This window comes from Mobula birostris, chromosome 25, assembly GCF_030028105.1.
Source record: "Mobula birostris isolate sMobBir1 chromosome 25, sMobBir1.hap1, whole genome shotgun sequence".
In the NCBI taxonomy this organism is placed as follows: Eukaryota; Metazoa; Chordata; class Chondrichthyes; order Myliobatiformes; family Myliobatidae; genus Mobula; species Mobula birostris.
Window position 1 is genome coordinate 55,457,438 of NC_092394.1, and position 26,401 is coordinate 55,483,838.

Sequence of the window (26,401 nt, forward strand, 5' to 3'; positions counted from 1 at the left end):
TTACTGTTACAAGGGAGAAGGTGCTAAACAAGCTAAAGACCTAAAAGGTATGTAAGTCACCCGGACCAGATAAACTGCACGCTAGGGTTCTGAAAGTGATAGCAGTAGAGATAGTGGAGGCATTAGTAATGATCTTTCAAACATCACTGGACTCTGGCGTGATGCCAGAAGACTGGAAAATCGCAAATGTCACTGTACTCTTTAAGAAAGGAGGAAGGCAGCAGAAAGGAAATTATAGACCAGTTAACCTGGCCTCAGTGGTTGGAAGTTGTTGGTGTCAATTTTTAAGGTTGAGGTTATGGAGTATTTGGTGACACAGGACAAGATAAGACAAACTCAGCATGGTTACCTTAAGGGAAAAACTTGCCTGACGAACCTGTTGCAATTCTTTGAGGAGAGTACAAGTAAGGTAGATAAAGGGGATGCAGCGGATGTTTTATACTTGGACATCCAGAAGGCATTTGACAAAGTGCCACACATGAGGCTGCTTACCAAGTTAAGAATCCATGGTATTACAGAAAAGTTACTGCCAGGTTAGAAATTTAGCTGATTGGTAGGAGGCAGCAAGTGGGAATAAAAGGATCCTTTTCTGATTGGTTGCCAGTGACTAGTGGTGTTCCACAGGAGTCTTGTGTTGACCCCTTTTTTTTTTTACGCTATGTATCAATGATTTATATGGAATAGATGCCTTTGTTGCCAAGTTTGCAGATGATACAAAGATTGGTGGAGGGGCAAGTAGTGTTGAGAAAACAAGTAGGCAGCAGAAGGACAGATCAGGAGAATGGGCAAGAGAATGACAAATGAAAGACAATGTTGGAAAATGCATGGTCATGCACTTTGGTAGTAGAAATAAATGTGCAGACTATTTTCTAAATGGGGAGAAAATCCAAAAATCTGAGATGCAAAGGCCTTGGGAGTCATTGTGCAGAACACCCTAAAGGTTAACTAACCTAAAAGTTAACTTGCAGGTAGAGTCAGTGGCAAATGCAACGTTCATTTCACTAGGACTAAAATACAAGGGCAGGGATGTGATGCTGAGGCTTTATAGGGCATTGGTGAGGCCTCACCTAGAGTATTATGAACAGTTTTGGGCTCCTCTTCAAAAAGATGTCCCGGCATTGGAGAGGGTTCAGAGGATTCTACAAGGATTCCAGGAATTAAAAGGTTATCATACAAGGAACGTCTGATACCTCTAGGTAATTTAGAAGGATGATGCGGGATTCTTGTCGAAACCTTTGTTTGAAAGGCCTAGACAAAGTAGATGTGGAAAGGTCATTTCCCATGGTGGGAGAATTTATGACAAAGGGGCACAGCCTCAGGATAAAAGGGTATCCATTTAAAACAGAAGTGGAGAAATTTCTTTAGCCAGAGGATGGTGAATTTGTTACCACAGGTGGCTGTGGAGACCAGATTGTTGGGTGTATTTAAGGCAGAGCTTGATAGGTTCTTGATTGGACACAACATCAAAGGTTACAGGAGAAGGTCAGGGAGTGGGGATGAGGAGGGGGAGAAAAGGATCAACCATGATTGAACGCTGGAACACACTCAATGGGCCAAATGGCCTAATTCTGCTCCTATGTCTTGCGTTCTTATAACTCAAGGTGGACCTTTTCCAAAATATGCACAACATGCAGGATGCACACTGGAAGCCCAAGTGACTTCTGGGTTATGGACTTTTGGGTAATGGAAATTCACTTCACAAAATTCACAAATAGCTATAAAGACATGAGATATGGAATAAAATTCACCCTCATTATACATGTAAGAAAGATAAATAAAACAACCGAAGTTTTCCCTTTTATTTCTTGACACATGCGCAGAAGACTTAACTTCATGAAGTAAAATTGTGACAAGGACCACTTTCTAAGAATGCAAATCTTACCGCCTAAAGTGGGTTCATCTGTAATAATCCTCGTCAGCAAAGTAGTAGGAAAGTCAAATAGGTATAATAGTACAGTGGAAGTATAGTCAGCAAAAAAACAGGCCCAACACATCCAAGCCAAAGTACCCACCTATTTGCCCATATTTGGTTCATATCCTTTTCAATCTTTCCCAACTATGTATTTTGAATGTTATGGCGGATGGAAAGGAATAACAAGTGTTTATAGTCCATTCATAATTTGTTGTTTATGCTACAGAAGATTTGAAGTATTATGCTACATTTGACAAGGTGCACAACAAACGCATTCAAAGAGAAGAAATACATAATTTTAGTTTCTCTAGCACCTCCAGTTGTCAAACTACAATTGGTGGCAGAGCTCTGTAGGCTTTGGTCTTTTTGTCCTTTTTTGCTGCATTGTCAGCCAGGCAATTTTAATTTCCGTTGGTATCTTCCAGGCACGGGATCCAGAAAAACTGTATGGATTTAGAAGTGGATTGGCCATAGAAGGCAGAGAATAGCTGTGGATGGAGTGTGTTCTGCCTGGAAGTCAGTGACCAGTAGTGTCTGTTGGGACCAGTGGGATCCATTCTGGACTCTAGCTCTTTATGATTTTTATAAATGACTTGGATGGAGAAGTCAGAGAATGTGCTGCTAAGTCTGCAGGTGACACGAAGGTTGGTGGCACTGTGGATAGTGTGGAGGGTTAGTGTCAGATCCACCTTGGATGGTCAAATTTGAAAGCAGATGTTAATGGCACGATTCTTGGGGAACAGAGCCATCCTTTAACGGCTGAAATTCAAAGACAGTTCATCTTATACTGACTTTCCAGGTCAAGTTCCTTCATCTGAATTGTGAAGGGTTTAATCCCAAAACATCAATTATGTATTTCCCTTCACAGATCAAGATTTCCAAGTATCCTGGCCTTAAAATGAGACTTTTTTTAAACTTTTTTTTTGCTGGAATTTAATTTTCATTGATTAATATAAGCTCATGCAAAGTACACGTTTTTATACCTGAAATTGCCTTTAAACCTTAAAAATATATTGGAGTATTCTAAAGATTTAAGAAGAAAATGAACAAGTTTCAAGAACTTCACTGAAGGCAATTTTTTTTTAAATCAAGGATTATTTTTAAATATTTAAGGTCATACGGCATAGGAGCAGAATTTGGCCATTCCACCCATCAAGCCTGCTCTGCCATTCCATTATGACTGATTTATTATCCCTTTCAACCCCATTCTCCTGCCTTCTCCTGGTAACCTTTAACTCCCTTATTAATCAAGAAATTATCAAACCCTACTTTAAATATACCCTGCCCTTCAAAGCTGTCTGTGGCAATGAATTCCACTTTCTTGATCTGAAGTTTGAGAAAAACTACAGATTCCTTCAGAACAACCTTAATACGCCTCAACCCCAGTGTCCTATATCACCCTGAACCTGAACATCACAGAGATCATCTCCGGTCATCACATATCTCCACAATGTTTCAGCTAAGGTGTTATAACAGCCTTCAATTATACATTAATTACCTCCAGACTCCATAAATACACTTCCAGCTTTTCCTCCAAGTTCACTCGCTCAAAGTTTACCTCTCAGTATCCTAATCCAGTAGCCAATTAAGCCCATCTAACAATAATACCTCCCAAAAATTAAAAAATATCTTTCATCTTTGTTTAAATTGTAAAAGGACTTGGCAAGATTTATTGTTTTATAATAAGGATGTTACGCCATGCAGAACAAAGCTTTGGCTTCAGTTTATAGTGACTGAATAAATCATATTCTATTTTTACTACAAGGTATTTTGAGACTTGTCCGTCCTCTAGGGATTAACTTCCGTGATGCTGTGCGCTATTCTGTGAATAAGTGGCCTTTATTTCCTATTTTTACCTTCTCATGCCTTTAAAATTTTATTTTTATTAGTTTGTAACTTGGGATGCAAAGCCTTAGTGCTATGCTGTGTGCAAGTATAGAAGATTTTTACAGACTAAACTTTGTATTTGCAGTAATAGCACATGATAAGGTTTGAGTAATCAAATACCTGTATCTCAAAACTGTTAGCTTTACATTTTTAGACTACCAACAAGTTAGAATAATTAGAGCTTATTCATTTTTTTTCCAAAATTCAGATTCCTCCTTTTAAAAACTAAAATATCCTAAATTATTCAGAAGTAATTTTTAGTTATTCCTCTGGAACAAGTAAAAGTTTTGAGAATTCATCAGCAAGAAACATGAATTACAGCCAATGTAATTTCTTTCACACAGCTGATGACAATGAGCAAAATTCAAGAGCACCCTATCCTGAAGAAAAGCATAAAATGTCTAAAATCCATCATTGCCTGAAATGTCCATTTTCTAAACTTGAAACCCAAGGAATTCCTGCTTTGCATTGTTTACCACCACAGTAGAATGAGCCACAAGAAATGTCACCACTTCCTGGATCCTCAAAATACTAATTTTTCCTGAATGGCAAACAAAAATGCTTACAACTAAAAGGTTAAAATACATTTTCAAATATAGCAGATATTCTGGCAGATACGCTTTCCATTGTTTGAGCAAGTATTTTCATTCAGCAACTTTTGCGACTCTACTCGGTGTCAAGTTGCAGTATTAGGTTCATTTCTACATGACTAGGTTCCTGCTGTGATATTAGATTAGATTCTAGAGTTTGTGAAGAGACACTTGCTACCAAACCAAGTAACTTTGAACACTGGTTCCGGCCCGAAACATCGACTGATCTTTTCCACAGATGCTGCCCGACCTGCTGAGTTCCTCCAGCGTGTTGTGAGGGTAACTCTGAATATTTACAGTTAATACGTTAGTGACAGTTTCACATTCAGATTGTAGGATATATACAAAACAGAAATAAAATGGTAATTTCCTGTTGAATGACATCACCATACAGATATGACAACTTAGCCCCGTTCTACAAGATAGGATTTTAAGTGTGCTATTATAAGACAGTGTAAACATAAATTTGCCGGATCAAATAACCACAGCACAAAAAGATCATTACTTATCTTTTCACCAGTTTATTTCTTCGAGCTCAGTCGGCAAGTGAACTTGGTCCCAACATCAGGGGAGAAACTTTCTCATCCCTCCGGCGGTTCAACAAGTTCACTGCCTGATGTCAGAATTGTTAGAAGTTATAAGGCCACCGATTAAAAAGAACAATCAGTTTGATAACCATTCCAGCCAAGTCAATGGACTATTGATACAAAAGAACAATCAGTTTGATAGACATTCCAGCCACTTTAATTAAAGAAAGGAATGTCCTACCTGATTTGTTGGAGCCAAAACTTAATTACAAAAATAAGAACATCCACCAATTTATGCTTTAATTAAGAATGTCCTGTCCTGTCTAATTTCCATCAGGTACTGCCTTTTGTCGAAACCAAAAGGTGTGAAAAATCAGGAGACATCTTATGTGGATCTGGATAAACTTTAACCCTTATCTTGCTCCAAAGAAGCAGCTGTGAGACATTATTCAAACACACTGCAGTCACAGACGTAATCGGTACTTAACCCATTATTTACAGGAATCTGAGAATCCCCCAATTCCCTTAAACTTTATCAACAGGAGTCTTAATTATTAAAATTATATTTCTTTTCCTAGATTCAACCTTCACTTCATGTTCTAACTGCTAGTCGGGTGTGGAGACCAGGGGATGCTGACATAAAAATGAAGCTGATGTAGATAGGTACAGGACTCTTTTGGATTGTTTGTCAGCTTAATAAATACTTTCATTCAGAATAGACACGTATTTAAACAGTGAGACAATTACCCAAGTGATAGCTCAGTTCCTCAAAATGTACAGTTAATTTACTTAGTTATTTTTCAGAATGTTTAAAGATCTGCATAACCCAAAAATCACTGCAAAGATTCCAATCTCTATATTACCAAATGCCCCAACTAAAAGCACATATCCAACTATTGCCAAACGTTTACACTTCAGTGATTAAAATCCAAGTGCACAAAAGGTTCATTATTTTCAGAAAAACTGGTCCAAATCTGCAAAAACTTGCATAATCCAATGGAAAGTGCATATACAGGAAATAAGTTTTGACAAATTAATTAAAGCAAATTCTATAGGATGGTGGAAAAGATTTGTAGCTTGGGTTGAGGATGTTGTGAGTAGCTCACCGAGCTGGCTTATTAGCTTCCAGACGTTTCACTACCCAGCTAAGCAACATCATCAGTGCAACTTCGAATGAAATGTTGGGTGATCGATCATTATTGCTTATTGCTGCTGGCATAGTTTAAAAAGGACTGTATCAAGATTACATGGTCTTGGGTGGCAAGGGAGTCTGCAGAATAGATGAATAAATAGAACTTATGACTAAAGATAAGGGCAAGAACAAAGGGTCTATGATAGTCTAACCATCCAGACATTTGAACGGAGCAAACCTGACAGGTTCAATTGCTTTTCCTTGTTCCAGAATCTGTGCTTCCAATATTCAGTGACTTGCCACTATCAAATCATAAATATTATGACAGGTAACAAACCAAATCACTCTTATGTATGAAATAATGTTATTGCAAAGGCGATTTCTCATTTTTATATTTTCAGCACCATAAATTATCACAACACTAAAAGTAGCCAAACCATGCAGCCCCATCAGCAACTAGAAATGAAATGAAATGAATACTTCACAACCTAAAAAGGAACACAACTCTTCTTACAAACTATTATAATTGGCCAAATTAAACAACGTAAATTCTATTTTGAAATATGCATCAAGTTGTTCATCAAGTTGTGTGGTAGGCTAATGGATCTATATTTAATACAAACAAATTAAACCTTTCATTCTCAGAATTTATCAATGAAAAATTATCAGCCAAAAGTATTTGCAAAACTGAGGAATTGTGGCAGGCAAAATGAAGGCTGACAGAAACAATGTATTTTGGCCCAACACACAACCCTTCCATTATTACAGATTGCCTTACCACAAGCAAGCCAAACTGAAGTGTGCAGTCCTTCTCTACTATAAATATTGCATTAATCACTTAATACACTTCCAGAACAATGGTAACCTAAATAAATTGCTCAAATTAGTACACCAGCAATCGCTGGTTCAAAAAAATCTGGAACTTTTACTGAATGACAAAATAAATATATTTTTATTGTTAAATAATGTGGAAGTGGTTCTGATTCCAACAAATGATTGATATCCCACTAAACTCTAGAAGTCTCACCCTGCACGACCCACTTGTCACAACAGCAGCAAAGCTGCAAAGCTAATCCATTTGGCAAGAATTCTAGATATTCTATTTTGTGAATTTAGAGATAAATCCTGGCTTCCTCTCCCTCAAGTAAAACTGAACTAAATTAGATACAGTACTTCTAGTCTACCATTAGAATGTATATACACTCCCAAATCATCACAGAAAAAAAAGTTAGGTTTTGCAATTGATAAAGGAAATTATCATTTTCTCTTAATGGCGGCAAAAAGCACCTTCACTATCAATGAAGACATTTTTCACACACAAGAAATCACACTCAAGTGAGATGTCACCATTCAGGTTCACCGTACAGCACTGTATAAAAATCTTGGGCACCCAAGACTTTTTATATAAATTTTGTTTAAAGACCATAAGACATAGGAGCAGAATTAGGCCATTCAGCCCACTGAGTCAGCTCCACCATTCCATCCTGGCTGATCCCAGATCCCACTCAACCCCATACACCTGCTTTCTCTGGCTTTAGGTGTTTATTTTTTGTCTTCTGCATTAGTTTGTCAGTGGATAATAGCAAATTTTGGATTTCCAAACATTCATTTTCAAAAAAATTAAATGTTCGAGAATTTTATGTATTTTGTTAAAGAAAATAGCATTAAGTAACAGACCACTTTTCAAATAAAAACTTGATTACTTTGTAGGTATATAGCCTAGTGCATGATTAAATAAAGAAAATAGGTGTTAATGTTCATTAAACATTGAGTTTAATGAACTAAACTGCTTAAGTGAAACAGAAACGGGTGTAGAAGGAATCAAACTGGGTGAAGGTCAACCAAACTAAAAGGTGAGTGTGGGTAGATCATCAATTCTTATACCATGGCAAGAGTATGGATAGCATCAAGACACAATGTGGTTTCTCCCACGCAGAAATTTCATAGCAGACAGGAGCACCAAAATGTAATACCAATGCCCTTCTGAAGAGACACAAAGAAACAGGCAAGGTTGAGAACCAGAAGCGTAGTGACCTGCCACAGAAACTGAGTGCAGCGGACGAGAGATACATCAAACTGACGTCCCTTCCAAATTGGAAGACATCCAGCACTGTTATCAGCTCTGAACTCGCAAAAATGACTGGAACCCGAGTACATCCCTCTACAATCCAGAGAGGTCTGGTCAGAAATGTTCTGCATTGAAGAGTTGCTGTCAAAAAGCCATTCCTCTGAAATGGAAACAAAGCCAAGAGACTCAACTGCACACAAAGACACAAGGACTGGGGTGCTGAACAATGACAGCAAGTATACTGGAATGACGAGTCAAAATTTGACATTTTTGGCTCAAACAGGAGGCAGTTTGCCCGTAGAAGAGCTGGAGAGTGCAACATGGATGAGTGTCTGCAGCCAACAGTGAAGCATGGTGGAGGTTCCCTGAAGGTTTGGCTATGCATTTCTACAAATGGAGTTGGTGATCTGGTCAGAATTAATGAAATCCTCAATGCTGAGAAATACAGGCAGATTCTCATCCATCACGCAATATCATCAGGGAAGCATCTGATCGGTCCCAACTGCATCCTGCAGTAGGACAATGTCCCCAATAACATGGCCAAGGTCAGATGCTGCCTGGCCTGCTGAGTTCCTCCACCATTTTGTGTGTGTTCACTTTACAGGATTTTTTTTTACATGTGTCCAAGTCTTTTGCATTGTTCTTTATATAGAAAGATCCTGCTTAACAAGGGTAGTAATCTCTGATTGCTACCTGTGAGGATAAAAATAGATGATCTGGCAGATGAATCTGTGGCTGAGGAATTGGTGCAGGGGTCAGGGTTTCAGATTTGTGGATATTTGGGATCTTTTCTGGAGTAGGTATAACCTAAACTTGAGGAGATCAATATCCTTGTGGGCAAATTTGCTAGAGCCATTGGCAAGGTTTTAAACTAGTTTGGCACTGGGATGGGAACCACAGTGATCAAGTAGTTGATACACTGGTCAATACAGCATGTAAAGACTCTGAAGGATAGGAAGTTAATAGGGAAAGCCATCTCAACTTTGTACCTAATCCACAACAGGGGAGCAGTGCAAAAGCACATGTCAAAACAAGAGCCACAATTCTAAATCAACCATGAACAAAAGAAAGTAGTAACGTTTTCTTCCTTGCAACCAAAGTGCTTCAAGAGTTCTTTGGCCATTCCTCTGGTTCTACTCTAATCTCTGGAGTCTCTCTAAAACAGCTACCTCAGCTTAGCATTTACTGACTATAGCTCCACCTTCAATTGCAAACAAACTCAGCTCCAAACTCCACGACCCAGGCAGCACCATCCTCTGCAGCTGGATCCTCAACTTCCTGACCAACAAACCGCAATCAGTAAGGATAGCCAGCAACACCTGTGCCACAATTATCCTCAACACCAGCATCCAACAAGGCTCCATCCACAGCCCCTTCATCTGCAAGTTCACAGATGACACCACTGTTGTGGGCCAGTTCTCAAATGACAACCAGAGTACAGGAAGGAGAAAGAGCCTGGTGGCATGGTGTCAAGGCAACAAGCTCTTGCTCAATATCAAAACAAAAAAGCCGGTTATTGACTTGAAGAAGTGGGTGGGGGCAGAGTTCATGCCCCTGTCTGCATCAATAGTGTTGATGTGGAGATGGTTGACAGTTTCAAGTTTCTAGGTTTAAAATCACCAAGAGCCTGTCCTAGACCAATCACATAGATATTACGGCCAAGAAAGGGCACCAATGCCTCAAACTTCCTCAGAAAACTGTGTGTGGGGAGGGGGGGGAATCAATCGGCATTTTCCCAATATCGTTTACCAATTTTTACAAGTACACCTTAGAAAGCATCCTATCCTAGCTGGACGTATTATAGTTTGCTGTGTGGCAACTGCTCTGCCCAAGACTACAAGAGAGTTGAGCACAGCCATCATGGAAACCACCATCCCTTCAATGAATCTCTGCACTTCTCACTGCCTCTGGAAAACAGCCAGCATAATCAAAAACACTTCCAACTCAGTCGTTCTTCCTTATTCCTCCTCCCATCAGGCAGAAGATGCAAAGACTTGAAAACACATACAAGGCTCAAAGACAGCTTTTCTGCTGTTATAAAACCTGTAATTGGACTTATTGTATGATAAAGATGAACTTAATATACCTCGGCATGGCGCTTGTACCTTTTTTGTCTACCTGCCCCACACTTCTCTGTAATGGTAACACTATATTCTGCATCCTGTTTTGTTTTCCTTTCCTGTGTCAAAACTTTTCACTATATCTCAATACGTGACAAAATTCAGCCAATTTCTATTATCCTCTCCATATAAAGCTTCGTAGAAATTCCTAGAGCTCTGCTATATTCCTGCCTGCATAGTTATTTTTATTGAGATGCAGCACAGTAACAAGCCTTTCTGGCCCAATGAACCTGCATTGCCCAATTACACCCATGCCACCAATTAATCTACTAACCCGCATTTCTTTCTTTGGGGCAGTCCTCTGTTTTCGGAGATGTTTGTGAAGGAAAAGAATTTCAGGATGTATATTGTATACATTTCTCTGATATTAAATGTATCTTTGAAACTTCGAAATTGGAACACTAGGAGGCAACCTATGCGGTCACATAGACAACCTACAAACTCCTTACTGACAGCTGGGTCACTAGCAATGCAATAGCATTATGCTAATTGCTTGCTACTATGCCATCCCATACTTAAAGTTTGACAAAAGTCAACAAGACATTCACTACCTGGGAAGAGTGCTGTTCTGCAGTGTAAATAAGTGACAATTATTTACCACTAATGTACAACCAACAAGTTGGGATGTAAATTTTAAAACATGAATTCCTGGTGATAAAAGGAAAGCAATGCTGGGCAATATTGTCTGCAGACCACATTCATCCTTACAGTTAGATTTCACCTGAACAACCCAATACCCCACCAACAACAAAATACCACAATAACCCACAGAAATTTAGAGTCTTGGGAATGCAAGCCATTTGCCCTGCCAGTTCTCCAGCAACTACAGATTGTTAAACAACACATCTGACCCCTGCTGACTAGTAATTACCTTACCCTGTTCCTCACAAGAGACCAGATTGGAGAAATGCAGAGACCTGAGATACACAGTGGACAAGGTCACAAAAACAATAATTACAATCCACATTCTTTTCATCCAACCTGAAAATGATCTGTGCACTCTGTGCTACAACTTCTGCTTTCAGAATCTATCCAAGGATCCCTGCTATTGTGTCAGTGAGAACTATGACCTGTTCTTACTTCAATAGCTAATAAACAGTCGTAGTCCACACGTAAAAATGAATCTTAACCTGTGGAGGATGGTATACATTAGATGATGAGCAGAAAAAAAACAGAGGTCATTAGTATTGATGACACCACCAATCCTGTGGCACACCATTAGTCACATGCCTACAATCTAAATAACAGCTTTAACTACCACACCCTATCTCTTTTCTCCAAGCCAGTTTTGCTAAATAAAATTGGCTAGCACACCCTGGATCCCAAGTGATCTAACCTTCTAGACTAGCCTACCATGCAGGCCTTAATGAAGCCCATGTAGTCAACATAAACTACCCTAACCTTCTCTATCTTCTTTGCTTCCTCATCAAAAAAAATTGTGAGACATGATTTCCTAAGTACAAAGTCTTGCTGACTACCACTCTTCTGTCTTTTGTCTTTCTAAGTGCTGGTATATCCTATGTCAAAAACTGTTCCAATAATATTCCTACCAATCATGTTAGGCTCACTATGAGTGCCCTTCAGAATATAAACCAGCACCAAACATAAGACATAATGCACTGGAGCATGCTTCCAAGATAATATTCATTTCACCTACATGATATTAGTAAATAATTTGAGGCCTAACCAGAGGAAAAACTAAACCATCAGGTTCCATTGACTGGGTGTCCTTGAATGGAAAGTCCTACAAAAAGTAATGCCCATGCAGCAGAAGGAGAAATCAGAAAATGAAGAAAGGAGGCATGATGAATGAAGTTTTGTATTACAGAAAGAAAGGGCAACATAATTCATCACAGGTAAAGTCTTCCCCACCAATGAGCACTCTACACAGAGTATTGTTGCAGGAAAGCAGTATCCATCGTCAAGGTCCCCTACCACCCAGGTCAGGTACTCTTCTCGCTGCTGCCATCAGGAAGGTACAGGGGCCTCGGGACTCACACCACCAGATTCAAGAACAGTTATTACCCCCCCAAGCATCAGGTTCTCATACCAAGGACGATAACTTCACTCATCCCATGACTAAAATGCTCCCACAACCTATGGACTGACTTACTTTCAAGGACACAGAACCATGGAAAAGTACAGCACAGAAGCAGGCCCTTTGGGCCATCTAGTCCGTGCTGAACCATTTAAACTGCCTAATCCCATCAACCTGCACCAGGACAATAGTCATATATACTACTATCCAAACCCCTCTTAAACATTGAAGTTGAGTTCACATGCACCACTTGCACTGGCAGCTTGTTCAACACTCTCACCACCCTCTGAGTGAAGAAGTTTCCCTTCATATTCCCCTTAAACTTTTCACCTTTCACCCTTAGCCCATGAGGTCTAGTTGTAGTACCACCCAACATCAGTGGAAAATGCCTACATGAATTTATCCTATCTAGAGCCCTCATAATTTTGTATACCCCTATCACATCTCCCCTCAATCTTCTATGTTCCAAGAAAAAAAGTCCTAACCTATTCAATCCATCCTTATAACTTAGGTCGCAAACACGAGGAATTCTGCAGATGCTGGAAATTCAAGCAACACACATCAAAGATGCTGGTGAAGGCAGCAGGCCAGGCAGCATCTCCAGGAAGAGGTACAGTTGACGTTTCGGGCCAAGACCCTTCCTCAGGACTAACTGAAGGAAGAGCTAGTAAGAGATTTGAAAGTGGGGGAGGGAGGGGGAGATCCAAAACGATAGGAGAAGACAGGAGGGGGAGGGATGGAGCCAACAGCTGGACAGGTGATTGGCAAAACTTAGGTCCTCCAGTCCCAGCAACATCCTTGCAAATTTTCTCTGTACTCTTTCAACCTTATTTACACCTTTCCTGTAGGTAGGTGACCAAAATTGCACACGATACTCCAAATTAGGCCTCACAAAGGTCTTATATAACAACAACATAACATCCCAGCTCCTGTACTCAGTACTTTGATTTATGAAGGCTAATGTGCCAAAAGCTTTATTTACAACTCTATCTACCTGTGACACCAATTTCAAGGAATTATGGACCTGTATTCACAGATCCCTTTGTTCTACCACACTCCCTGTCCTTTCTGAAACATCTAAAGCCTGGCACTCAAAGTAACCATTCCTGCCCCTGAGCCATCCAAGTCTCTATAATGGCCACAACATCATAGATCCAAGTACTGATCCATGCTCTAAGCTCATCTGCTTTGTTCATAATACTCCTTGCATTAAAATACACATCTCGAACCATCGGTCTGAGCGCATCCCTTCTCAATCACCTGCCTATCCTCCCTCTCGCACTGTCTCCGAGCTTTCTCTATTTGTGAGCCAATTACCTCTTCCCCCATCTCATCAGGTTGGTTCCCACCCCCCAGCAATGAGTTTAAACCCTCCCCAATAGCCTTAGCAAACCTCCCCGCCAGGATGCTGGTCCCCCTGGGATTCAAGTGCAACCTGTCCTTTTTTGTACAGGTCACACCTACCTCAAAAGAGGTCCCAATGATCCAGAAATCTGAATCCCTGCCCCCGCTCCAATCCCTCAGCCTCGCATTTATCCTCCACCTCATTCTATTCCTATACTCATTGTCACGTGGCACAGGCAGTAATCCCAAAATGACTACTTTTGTGGTCCTGCTTCTCAACTTCCTTCCTAACTCCCTGTAGTCTACTTTCAGGACCTCCTCTCTTTTCCTGCCTATGTCGTTGGTACCAATATGTACCATGACCTCTGGCTGTTCTCCTTCCCACTTCAGGATATCATGGACGTGATCTGAAACATCCCGGACCCTGGCACCTGGGAGTCAAACTACCATCCGTGCTTCTTTCCTGCGACCACAGAACTGCCTGTCCGACTCCCTGACTATCAAGTCCCCATCACTGCTGCCATCCTCTTCCTTTCCCTACCCATCTGAGCCACAGGGCCACACTCTGTGCCAGAGGCGCAGCCACTGTTGCTTCCCTCAGGTAGGCCGTACCCCCCAACAGTACTCAAGCAGGAATACTTATTGTCTAGGGGTCAGCCACAGGAGTGATCTCTAGCCTCTGACTCCTGCCCTTCCCTCTCCTGACTTTTACCCACTTATCTGTCTCCCCAGGCTCCGATGTGACTATGTGCCTGTAGCTCCTATCACCTCTTCACTTTCCCTGACCAGACAAAGATCATCGAGCTGCATCTCCAGTTCCTTAACACGGTCGCTAAGGAGCTGCAGCTCGACGCACCTGGCATAGATGTGGCCATCCGGGAGGCTGGAATTCTCCTGGCCTTCCCACATCTGACACCAAGCACAGAACACCAGCCTCACACACATTCTTCCCGTCTGTATTCTACACGCCTCGACCCGTTATCATCGAAGCCCCATTGAGCCAAAACCTTCCTACTGTCTCCCACTCCTCCTACGCCTGCTGTATAAAGGCGTCTCTTTTTAAACTCTTCTCGCAGTTCTCACTGGTTGACATCCACGCACTTATGCAGTTGTGCCCCGATCAAACCGCTGAAGAAATATTTAAAAGGCATTTATTTGTACAGGAACATGGATAGGAAAGGTTTGGGGGGGGGGGGGGGGGAGGGGAAGATGGGGAAGGGCCAAATATGGGCAAATGGAACTAGCTTAGCTCAGAATCTTGGCTGGCATGAAACAGCTTAGTTAGGCAAAGGGTTTGTTTCCCTGCTGGATAACTATAACATTCCATAACTGTGTCACATTTTTCATTAAGTAAACCTAATTGGATAATTGACTGGAAAATTACAAATGTCACTCTACTATTTGAGGAGGAAGGAGGCAAAAGAAATTAAATTATAGACCAGTTAGCACAACTTCAATGGTTGGAAAGATGTTGGGAGTCTATTATTAAGAATGATGTTTCGAGGTACTTAGAGGCACATAATAAAACATGTCAAAGTCAGTATGGCTTCCTTAAGGGAAAATCTTGCCTGACAAATCTGCTGGAATTCTTTGAGGAAATAACAGGGACAACAGACAAAGGAGAATCGATGGTTGTTGTGTACTTGGGTTTTCAGTAGGCCTTTGAAAAGGAGCCACACAAGAGGCAGCTTAATAAGATAACAGCCTATGGTATTACAGAAAAGGTACTAGCATGCATAGAAGATTGACTGACTGGCAGGCAGGAGGCAGAGTGGGAATAAAGTAGGCCTTTTTTGGTTGGTTGCCATTGACTAATGGTGTGCCGCAGGAATTAATGTAAGTACTGCTTCTTTTCATGTTACTTCAAAGATTAGGATGAAGTAATTGGTGGCTTTGGGGCCAAGTTTACAAACAATAGGAAGATAAGTGGAGGGGCAGGTAGTGTTGAGGAGGCAGGGAGGCAGAAGGACTTGGATCAGTTGAATTGGTAAAGAAGTGGCAGATAGAATACAGTGCAAGTATAGCAGGAATAAAAGTGTGGACTATTTTCTAAATAGGGAGAAAATTCAAAAATCAGGTGCAAAGCAGCTTGGGAGACCTTATAGAGTATTCACAAGGTTTTGCAGGTTGTTAAGGAAGGCAAATGCAATGTTAGCATACATTTCCAGAGGACTAAAAGCAAGAATATAATGCTAAGGCTTCATAAGGCATTGGTCAGACTGCACTTGGGAGTATTGTGAGCAGCTTTGGACCCCTAATCTAAGAAAAAATGAGCTGTCTCTGAAGAGGGTCCACAGAAGGATCATAAGAATGATTCTGGAATGAAAAGGTTAATGTACAAGGAGTGTTTAATGGTTCTTGGCCTGTACTCACTGGGGGAGACATTTAGAAGAATGGGGGAGGGGAGACATTTAGAAGAATGGGGGGAGGGGGACTCATTAAAATCTATCAAATTTTGCAAGGCCTAGATAGAATTGTTATGGAGAAGATGTTTCCTATAGTGGGGAAGACTAGGACCAGAGGGCACAGTCTCAGAATTCAGGAACATCCATTAAGAACAAAGATGAGGATTTTTTTTAAACCAGAGGGTGATAAATCTATGGAATTCATTGCCTGAGACAGCTGTGCAGGCCAAGTCAGTGACTATATTTAAGGCAGAGGTTAATAGATTCTTGATTAATCCGGATGTCAAAGGTTATGGGAAGAAGGTAAGAGAATGGGGTGGAGAGGGATAATAAATCAGCCATGATGAAATGGCCAAGCAGACTTGATGGGCTAAATGGCCTAATTCAAATCCTATGTCTTATGAAATTCTGTACATGCAAGATAATTTGAAATTATGTACATGCAGGATATTTTGAAATTAATTTGGCTGTAATAGCATATGACAAAAAAAGCTGCAAGAAAACCTGATAAACCAAAGTTCAAAATACATTATCAAAGTATGTATACATTATACAACCTTGAGATTCGTCTCCTTAAAGGCAGCTACAAAACAAGGAAACCCAAAAGAACCCTTTAAAAAAGACCAACAAATACCCAATGTGCAGAGAAACAAAAATCATGCAAGCAATAAATGTAGGCAAATAGCATTGAGAACAAAAAAGATTCCTCAAACACAAAGCCCAGAGCACCCTCAGTTCAGCACATAGCAGAGTAAACATCACGGGGTCCACAGACACAGAGCCTGGAGCAGCCAGAGCAGGCCACAGCCTTGGCCTCAGGTCAGCAAAGAGTGGAGTAAATATTGCAGAACCAGCCAAACCCTCGTCTCTGGTCCCAACTCTCTGCCTTTTCAATCCATCTAGCCTGCCGTTTAAATCCTCCAAACATAGGGTTGTTCCTCACTCTTGGACCCGGGCCCTGCCACATCAATACACTCTGGGCCTAGATCCCACCACTACGCTCCGCTTCATACCTGATCTTTCCAAATCAGCCTGGCACCTCAATGATCAAACTTCTCCCAGTTTAGGTGGACAGGTCTCAAATCTGCCTTTCCACTGATCCAACTCTGCTCCACATGCCCCAACTTTGTCTCAAATATGTCTCAACCTTATATTGCATCTGCACGCTCCAATCCTTGACTCAGAACCAGAACCAAAATGTAAAATTTAGTCAGATTATTGCATGATTAGCAAACAGCTTGCAAATACCTTATTTGAATTGGGAATAAATTATTTTCAAGTTGTAATTCATAACCAATTCAATTAATTTATCCTGCACAAAACATATGCACTGAAAACAAGATCACCCCAAATTAGTTTCTTAGTTAGCTTTTCTTAGCTGAATTAGTAGAAGCAACTGGCTCAGCATTTTGGGTGCAGAAGCCTGTCAAAATTTAGCCTATGATTTCAGCTAAATACTTCATGTGTTATAAGTGCAAGTACATAAACAAAGACAGAAAGCAACATGCAGTCATTTTCCCTCCAGTTGAAAAGCATAGTCAACATAAAAGTTTACATGTACAGTAAATATAGGAAATGCCGAGGGAATAGGTAGCATGCCTGCAAGAACTCAACATTTTCACAAGAATATTAGCATGCACAGAAATAAAAATCCTAGTGAAATCATAGCCCTATTATAGAATATCTCAGCTGTTTAAAATTATATTCACAGTGGTAAAATTATCACCTTCTTTAAAATTTAAAAGGAAAAATCTGTTTATCACTCTCAGTCTCTTATTTTCAGCTACAGAGCAACCTCTCTCCAAGAGTCTTTATCTTACTACATGGTTGCTATCCCTTGCTAACTCAAATATAAATTAGTTTCACATACACTTTCCTAGAATGGAAGTCTTTCATTTCACATTTCTCTACCCTAAAGAGAAGAACCACTGTATGTACTAAGATCATAACATCACAATACAAGTGCTGTTTTATATTCCACTTACTCAGTGTCTGCTGTGTGGGTGGCCTATTAGAGAAAGGTTAGCCTCATTCTAATGAGCTACTGTTATCTACACACACACATGAAGTAACTTCCACGTGAAGGAGCCACTTGAAGACATCACACAGGCACCTATTGGATACAGTTTATAAAAAGGTATGATGCAATTTTTTTTTCATTTTTTTATATGGGACAGTATTTTTGGGACACAATGTTGCTACGGCCTGTTGCTATGATACCTTGGAGCCCGACAACAGTTTAAAATTGTACACATGGTGCACTGCCAAACTCATTGCAAAGTTAGTACTGAACTATCTGCAGAATAGAAACTCATTTAAGGCAGAGTTTTTTGTCTTTTCATTGCTCAATGTCACTTGAATGTCCTTCCTATACCATTTAACCTAATTATCAAGTCAGAATTCAGACAAATTCCTCCCATTTTACAATGCCATAGTAATTCACAGTAGCAAACAAGTAAGCATTGTCATAATCATGCACTCATTACAAGACTATAAACAGAAATGTTGGGGCATTTATAGACCATATTGCACATTGGAATTTATACTACTGGCAAAATAGGCAAAGTGTGGATCAAAATAGCTGATTCAAAGGGGTTAAAAAAGTTAATGCATCATAATGACTCACATCCTCAGAACATTCTACAAGTACCTTTGCTATGTAAACAGTTATATAAATAAAAATTTCATTTCATACAGTAAAATCTCACAAACAGCAATGATCAATTATACTGTTTACTTCATGTTGGCGCCATCCTCTTATGTAAATTATGCCAGGAATATTTTGCACCCAGCTGAACAGGCAGGCACTGTTTAAAGTTTCATATGAAAAAAGACACCTCTAACAGTATTGAACTGTCTGCTTATTCCTGAAGAGCAGCTTTTCCCACTAATTACTGAATCAAAGTTGCCAATATTTACTATTAGCAGTCAAAAGATGGCTTGAAGATTTCTGGCACACACCAAACATTTCAACCTGTACAGGGAGAAACACCATAGGTCAGCAGCACCAGGCACTCAAATCTTGTTCCTGTATCAGCTTGGGGGTAAAATACCTACTTTTTTAAACTTATTCACTGCATATGTTTTGCAATTCCTAGAAGGACATTCAAATTAATGGGGTGGATTGAAAGTTGTACATCTATCAGCATACCAGGAAAGGCAAGATCTAAAGCAAATCTTACTCTATTGTACAGTTGGTAGCAATCCTGTCTTCCATCCAGATTTTACATCCATAGTGACACTCCAGTTCAGAGGTGAAGGAATATCAGTCTCAATGACTGTTCAAGTGGAGATTAAAGAGATTCCTAGTAGGCCAAAGTTGGAAAACACAATATAAGCAGCAGAGTGCTGAAATATTATAATTAAGACATTCCACTGCGTGCACAGGAAAAACATGCTGCTGAAGGTCAGTGAGAACAGGACAGGAGCCACGTAGAGTTAAAATACGTCATTAGGTGTTTGAATGAGATGTTATATTGTCGCCTCTGCTCTTTCACATGAATATAAAAGATCTTAGTGCAATTATAAAGCATATAGAACGTAGTACAGCACAGGAATGGGCCCCTGGTCCACAATTTTGTGCCAAACCAATTAAGCTAATGACATCTAATTAAACAAGTCCCTTCTGCCTGCACATGGTCCACATCCCTCCATTCACTGCACGTTCAGAGAAAATACCCCTAATTTAACCAATCTGTCAAAATAGCACATATCCTCTATTGCATCCTGATAAACCCCTTCCACACCCTCTCCAAAACCACCTCATCTAATAAATAAATCAAAATATAAAGCTACAGAATAACTTTCTGACTTTTAAACAAGGTATTGACTAAAAGGCAAGCATGCTATGCACTTTTCTTTACTAATTTATCAACTTGCATAGCCACTTTCAGTGAACCATGCACTTGAAGCCCAGGGTACCTGGTACATCAATGCTACTGATGGACTGTCATTAACTGTGTGCATTTCCTTTACATTTGATCTCCCAAAGTGCAATACCTCACACTTGTCAGGATTAAACTTCATCTACCATATTCCATTTGGAAATATTCTACATATCCATAATGCCATCAATCTTTTTGTCATCTGAAAAACTTTCTAACCCACCCATCTACATTTTCATCCAGTACAGCGAGTTATCCCTGAAATGTTAACTGGCATTTATCCACAACTCAACATCCAGTTATTATCAAACTGCTATTGTGGAAATTTCCTTTATGTAACTTGACTGCAGTGCTTCCAACATTACTAGCAACAGCACTTTGGAAAAAAAGCACTTCATTAGTTATAAAACATTTACATTCCAGTGGATGTGAAAGATACTTTATCTTATGGTTCTCTTTCAATTGTGTTTTGAATAGTAACAAACTGTTGAAAAAGATCCCCAGTATGAATTCCAGATCTACTTCCGAAAATATATTTCATTCATAAACTAGGGTGGACTAGCAGAACCTAAAAATATTACTGATTTCACTTTTATTCCAACTGGAGAAACAGGTGAGTATACAGGAGCAGACAATAATACTCCATATAAACCAAACTTCTATCTATCTGATCTTGAGTTATATTAAACTCTTGATAACTCTATCACAAAAATATTGCTTTCTTGACCATATTTCACACCAAATGGTGTGAAACCCTCATCAATTGTTTCAGGTTCAATTTAACATCACTACTCTAATGAAGAGCAGGACAGGAAGAAACAGCAAGCACCAATGGTGACACTAAATAACCAGAATTTAAGTTTCTTAAGAATTTGACAGTCAAAGCTTTCAAACATGATAAAAAATATTTCATTCATCGAGTTGTGCAAAATCACTTTGATACAACAATAAATTATCCTCAAATGGGTGCTCCTCGGCAGAGAACAGGGACCCAATTTCCAAGATTGGCTTCCTGGTCACTGAGGGAAGATATTTTAACTCATATTGTGAACAAGAGAAAATCCTTACAGCAAAATGCCTGATGGCATTCTATGTCTGCATCCATACATCACTGAATTGTTCTAATCAAAATACAGTAGATTCTACAGCACATGAACTAATGTTAAAATAAGATCTCACACAAATTTCAATTTATTTTGTTCTAATTTACTAGATGCTCTCCCCATCGATAATGATTGCAACAGAAATAATGTTGATCTGAAACTGCAAAGGAGGGGGAAATGGAAGAGCTTAAGCAGATCTCCAAAAAATCATTCCTTTACAAGTTGGCAAGTTAAAGTCAATGGTATTAAAGGTAATGCCCTGTAATATAGCATTCATTAGTCTTGCGAGACCATGGAGCTGCGCCTGGAAAGTCTTCAGGGCGTAGGCCTGAAGCAAGGTTGTACGGAAGACCGGCAGTTGCCCCTGCTGCAAGTCTCCCCTCTCCACGACACCAGTGTTGTCCAAGGGAAGGGCAAGGGCCGATACAGCTTGGCACCAGAGTCGTCGCAGAGCACTGTGTGGTTAAGTGCCTTGCTCAAGGACACAACACACTGCTCAGCTGGGGCTCGAACTCACGACCTTCAGGTCACTAATTGAATGCCTTAACCACTTGGCCACGTACCCTGTAATAATCCCCAAAATACTGCTTAAAAATCAAAATTTTCTCCCAAGCATTAAAGGTCACAGAACCATCTTCACTTTTTAAAAACTAACATTTCTTAGCAGAAAATATATACTGCCATTGAAATTCAGATTGAAAACTAAAACAGAAAAATATTGTTTTAAGAAAAAAAAAGCAAAAAATAACCTCAAACCTTAGCCCAGCTCTTTGCTAGTACCTAGCTGTCAAGGAGTGCCCAGGGGGTCTCACCACCTCAGGAATGTTAGAACACAAAGGAAGCTTATTCTCCCTTGTCTCCAATGGGTCTGTAAATACCCAGCATCAAAAGCTGCTTCATCAGAGACTCAACTTACAACGAAAATCAACTGTATATACATATATTTGAGGACAAAAGTAGCTGTAGTACAAATTGCATTTTTTATAAACAAACATATTTATAGACTCAACATTTTCCCACTTTATAAAGTCACAATGTGCAAATTTTCTGAATTGATCCTACAACCAGTCCTCATTTAATTTTATCATCACTGTTACTATTGCTAAAATGGTTAAATGTTAATTAGGATTATTATGTTCATAGTTTGGGTTATATTTATTCCAGTAAATAGTGATCTCAGCTTTTAACAGGGTATTGTACTTTGGTTAAGCAAAACTCAATTATTATGGCTGAGATAAGCATTTTATCATTCCCTCAAATCACCATATGTTCTAATACAACTCCAAAAGGTTTATTTCTCCCACCATTAGTTTACATACGTGAAAAAATCTGCACTGAAAAACCAAAGCTAGAAATGACATTTTTTTTAAAACAACAAAATTAGCTGCCACCCCACCCAAAATATAAAGCCTGTCACTTCCCACACCTCAATATCTGGCACACAGCCAGAGCAATCGTGGTTTGTATGATTGTCTAACAAACTTGCAGTAATTGTACACTCTCCAAATAAAGCTCAAATCCAATCATTTCTTCTCACAGTGGGTTATTCAAGATTAGTTGGGGAAATTATCCAATAACACAAAAGAACTCATTGCTTTTCAATAATTCCCCATCTCCCAATTATCTGACCAGTCTTTCAAAAGTACAGCACATACCAAATATTTTAAAGGATAACTTAAATAATTAAATATGTTGAATTGACATAATCCAAACCATATTATTTTATGCAATTTAATATTTTGAAATACACTCTGAAATACCAATCTTAGATATGCACATTAGTTATTCTTCAAAACCCATTCAGTAAAATACTTCACCTTTACATATATCTGGACAGTATTTTAATAACAGAATAAATCTGAATAGTGAACGGATTATGTCCCCATCCCCCATGAATGATGTAAAAATGTATGGAACAATACATAGACACACACTGTAATTATCATACCAGACACGCTTAGTCAGAATTCATCTTCAAAGTATGCTTCAGTAAACAAACAGAGGAGGATTAATGAAAAAGAAGTGATTCTGCCTGCTGCCTAAGCACTATAAAAAATTAATAATTATATACACTGCATAAATCAACAGCTCAAAAATAGACAGCAACATTTTTTTAACCTATTCTGTGTTTGCACTTGTCTGTTTCCTTTAATACTGCAAATAACACTGATGTGGACAAACAAGGAAAAGCTGAGGGCCACTTCACTAACTCAAGATTGTCAATATATCAGAAAACAGACATAATTCAGAAATCATATATTGTTTCCATACTGAAGAATATACAGTGGCTTCCAGTTAGTTGGGCCATGGGTTAATCAGGGCAGCTGCTTATTTGGGACAACTCAAAGAACAAAAACAAAATGAGAAAATAGCTGGGATTCCCTTTGTTTATTTGAGACACTATGACACTAATTGGGGCAGGATACTGTTGCTGAACAGTTTCTAACCAGCGTCAATCATGTGTACTTGTGGTACAACACTGTGCATTGTGCAAAAAGTTTTTAAAATAGTGTCAGTTGTGTGTATTTATGTTCAAAAAGCAGTAATTTTTGTCTGTGATAGTTGCCAAGATATAAGCAATAAGACAGTTCAAAACTCTTTGGTTCACAATTATTCTGAATGTTACAATGATAATGAAAATTTGGAGGATGCAATCATTAACAGCATTGTATGAAAGCAGTCCATTATCTGAACTAGATTTCTGCAGCAATTCATTTACAGTCAAAAGAATACAACATGGATGGATTCCTCTGTCAACAAGTATTAGGAACTAATACAGTTTTATAGTACTGTAGTAGTATTGGCAGTGCTCCAATTTGTTCTGTATTTCATTTTAAGTAAATAATTCCTTGCTCAGTTAAATGATAGTTTGTCTTTGTTGTATTTTTAACTGTTTCCATGAAACTTTGGCCAGCCTCTTAATTGGGCCAAAATGAACTGGTCCCAATGTGTCCCAATTAACTGGAATCTACTGTATTTCTACTACTTCTAAACACTCCTGAAAACCAAAGAACTTTTTTTTAAAACATCACCTTATTAATCAAATTAGTTGATCCATTTTTCAGAACACTACATCTTACAGATAGAGCAGAGCTTCTTGGTGTATGCAATTCCATTATTAGACCTTATTATCAAATCCTCAGTTCCACAGTGTGAGCTCTCCATTACAAACCAACTAACCCATTCCAATCCCTCATCCAAAATCTAACAAAAACTCCATTATTGTATACATTTACTAAAACCCTGTTTTGCACAAAAATAACATCAGAAGTATCTTGACAGAATACTAATGATACTACTCCTACACTACATCATTTGCACAGTCCAATTACAACATGTGATCCATTTACAGCAAACAATCCATTCTCTGCATCTCATGGCTACACCACAGCTCATTACAAAATGTTTTTTTAAATTGTACTCCATTACCTAATTCTTATTGTTGCACCCAACTTCATCCCTAATCTCCTTTGCTGCAATCCTCTTTGATCGTCATTACTACACTCATTGCTATGTCAAGTCCCCCTCAAAGCACAAAATAAATTTTATTATTAAAGTACATATATGTCACCATATACAACTCTGAGATTGGTTTTCCTGCAGGCATACTCAGCAAATCTACAGCACAGTATCTAGAAGATTAATGAAAGATCGACTAGAGTGCACAAGACAACAAACTCTGCAAATGCAAATAAAGAGCAATAAATAAGGAGAACATGAGATAACAAGATAGAGAGTCCTTAAAGTGAGATTATTGGTTGTTGGAACATGTCAATGGATGGGCAAATGAGTGTAGTAACGTCAATTGTCGCACCTGACTTTAGTACACTTAATTCCCGTTATTGTACCTGAAGAACACGATTCGCCAATTCACCTGATTGCTGATTTAAGTCTCCATTAGAATGCAAGATTCCTAACTGCCACAGATCTCCACCAACGCACCTATTTACGCTCATGTCCCTATTACTGGTCCGATACTGTCTGACCTGCTGATATTTCCAAGTTTCTGTTTATATCTAAAGTTCAAAGTGATCAGAATTTGCACACCCCATGTCCACTGGTGTACCTCTCTGGTGCAAAATCACCGGCAGCGCGTACCCTATTAGCTCACTATTCTGGCTTGCAGCTAAGTTTAAATGAATCGAATAGTTCAGACACAAAGTACGAAGCGGAAGCCAGCTCGACTCTCCCGCTCACCACAGCCAACTCCGCCCAGCTCTCCAGTTTTAACAAGCCCCGAAACCAGTAAAGAGCGGCTCAGAATGGGCCGACCGTACAGCAAAAAAACTTCACAACTTCGTGCGCAGTCCCGCCCGGGGCGGCACTCGTGTCTCTACCCACCCCCCACCTGCCTGTCCCCGCGGCTGAGCGAGGCCTAATGAAGCCCACCTGCCCGCTCGGGACAACCTCACCACGCCCGAAGGCCTCCTCTCTCTGCCGGCGCAGCTCCAAATCGAAGCCGCTCCGTCATGAGTTTACGGGAGGGCGGGGGAAGCCACGCTGCCGGCGCGTCGCTCAAACTTTGCTCGGCCGCCGCCGCCGACTCGGCAACACAGGCAAGCTCGGAAAGTTGTTAGGGGAGTGGGCAGGCAGACGACTGCCGCCCGTCCTGGGGCCAGGCTGGGCCTGGGCCGCCCGCCCCGCTTGCCGGCGCCATCTTGGCTGCTGGCGGCTGATCGATGATTGAACACAAAAGCAGCCGAGGGATCAATTCCTGATCAATCGGAAAACGCCACATTCTGGCCCTAAAACCGAGTCGGAACCGCCGCTAGCCACCCCGGGCTCAGCACCGCGCCGCCCCGCACACTCTACCGCCCATCCGGGAGCCCCGTGGAGCTGCTGACCTGAAGCAGTTGTAAATCAAATTTCTTCCAATATTGAAACATCGATCCCACATTGGCGGCCATCTTGAGACATATTGAGGCAATAGAGCGAGCTGGATTGGAGTTCATAGGAAGGGGAGGGGGGGCGTGCCGCAAAACCCGGCCCGGATCGCAGCACCAGCCCGGCCCGGATCGCAGCCGCCAGGCAACCACAGGCAACGCAGACAGCGGTGAAGTACCGCAGATCCGCGGCGTTTGTTAGTGAGCTGTGATTCTATGAGTTCTGCTAGGTACACAAAGTAAACTACTCTACTTGTTGGTGATTGTTTTGTATTAATAGTTCAATAGTTCCATTTAATATCAGAGAAATGTATGCAATATATATCCTGAAATTCTTGTTCTTCACAGACATCCACGAAAACAGAGGTGTCCCAAATGAAAGACAGTAAAAATGTTAAAGCCCCCCACCCCCTCCGACACACACAAGCAGCAGCAAAGCAACAATGCTGCCGCCCCCCACACTTCCACAAGAAAGCATCAGCACTCTCCACCCACCGAGCAAGCATTA

The 26,401-nt window shown here is 40.2% G+C and overlaps 1 protein-coding gene across 8 annotated transcripts in view; it reads right to left on the reverse strand.

Annotated features, from left to right (window-relative positions):
• The window catches only part of LOC140187605 (protein CASP-like), a 622,913-nt gene extending 596,863 nt beyond the window's left edge, over window positions 1–26,050 (reverse strand). For 7 of the 8 annotated variants that reach the window (XM_072243099.1, XM_072243103.1, XM_072243097.1 and 4 more), the window contains exon 1: window positions 25,855–26,050. In XM_072243099.1, coding sequence (XP_072099200.1) covers window positions 25,855–25,962 — 108 coding nt within the window. In that variant the 5' untranslated portion in view covers window positions 25,963–26,050. The remainder of the gene's footprint in view (window positions 1–25,854) is intronic. The other variant, XM_072243102.1, reaches the window with a different exon arrangement.
• Between the last annotated feature and the right edge of the window lie 351 nt (window positions 26,051–26,401).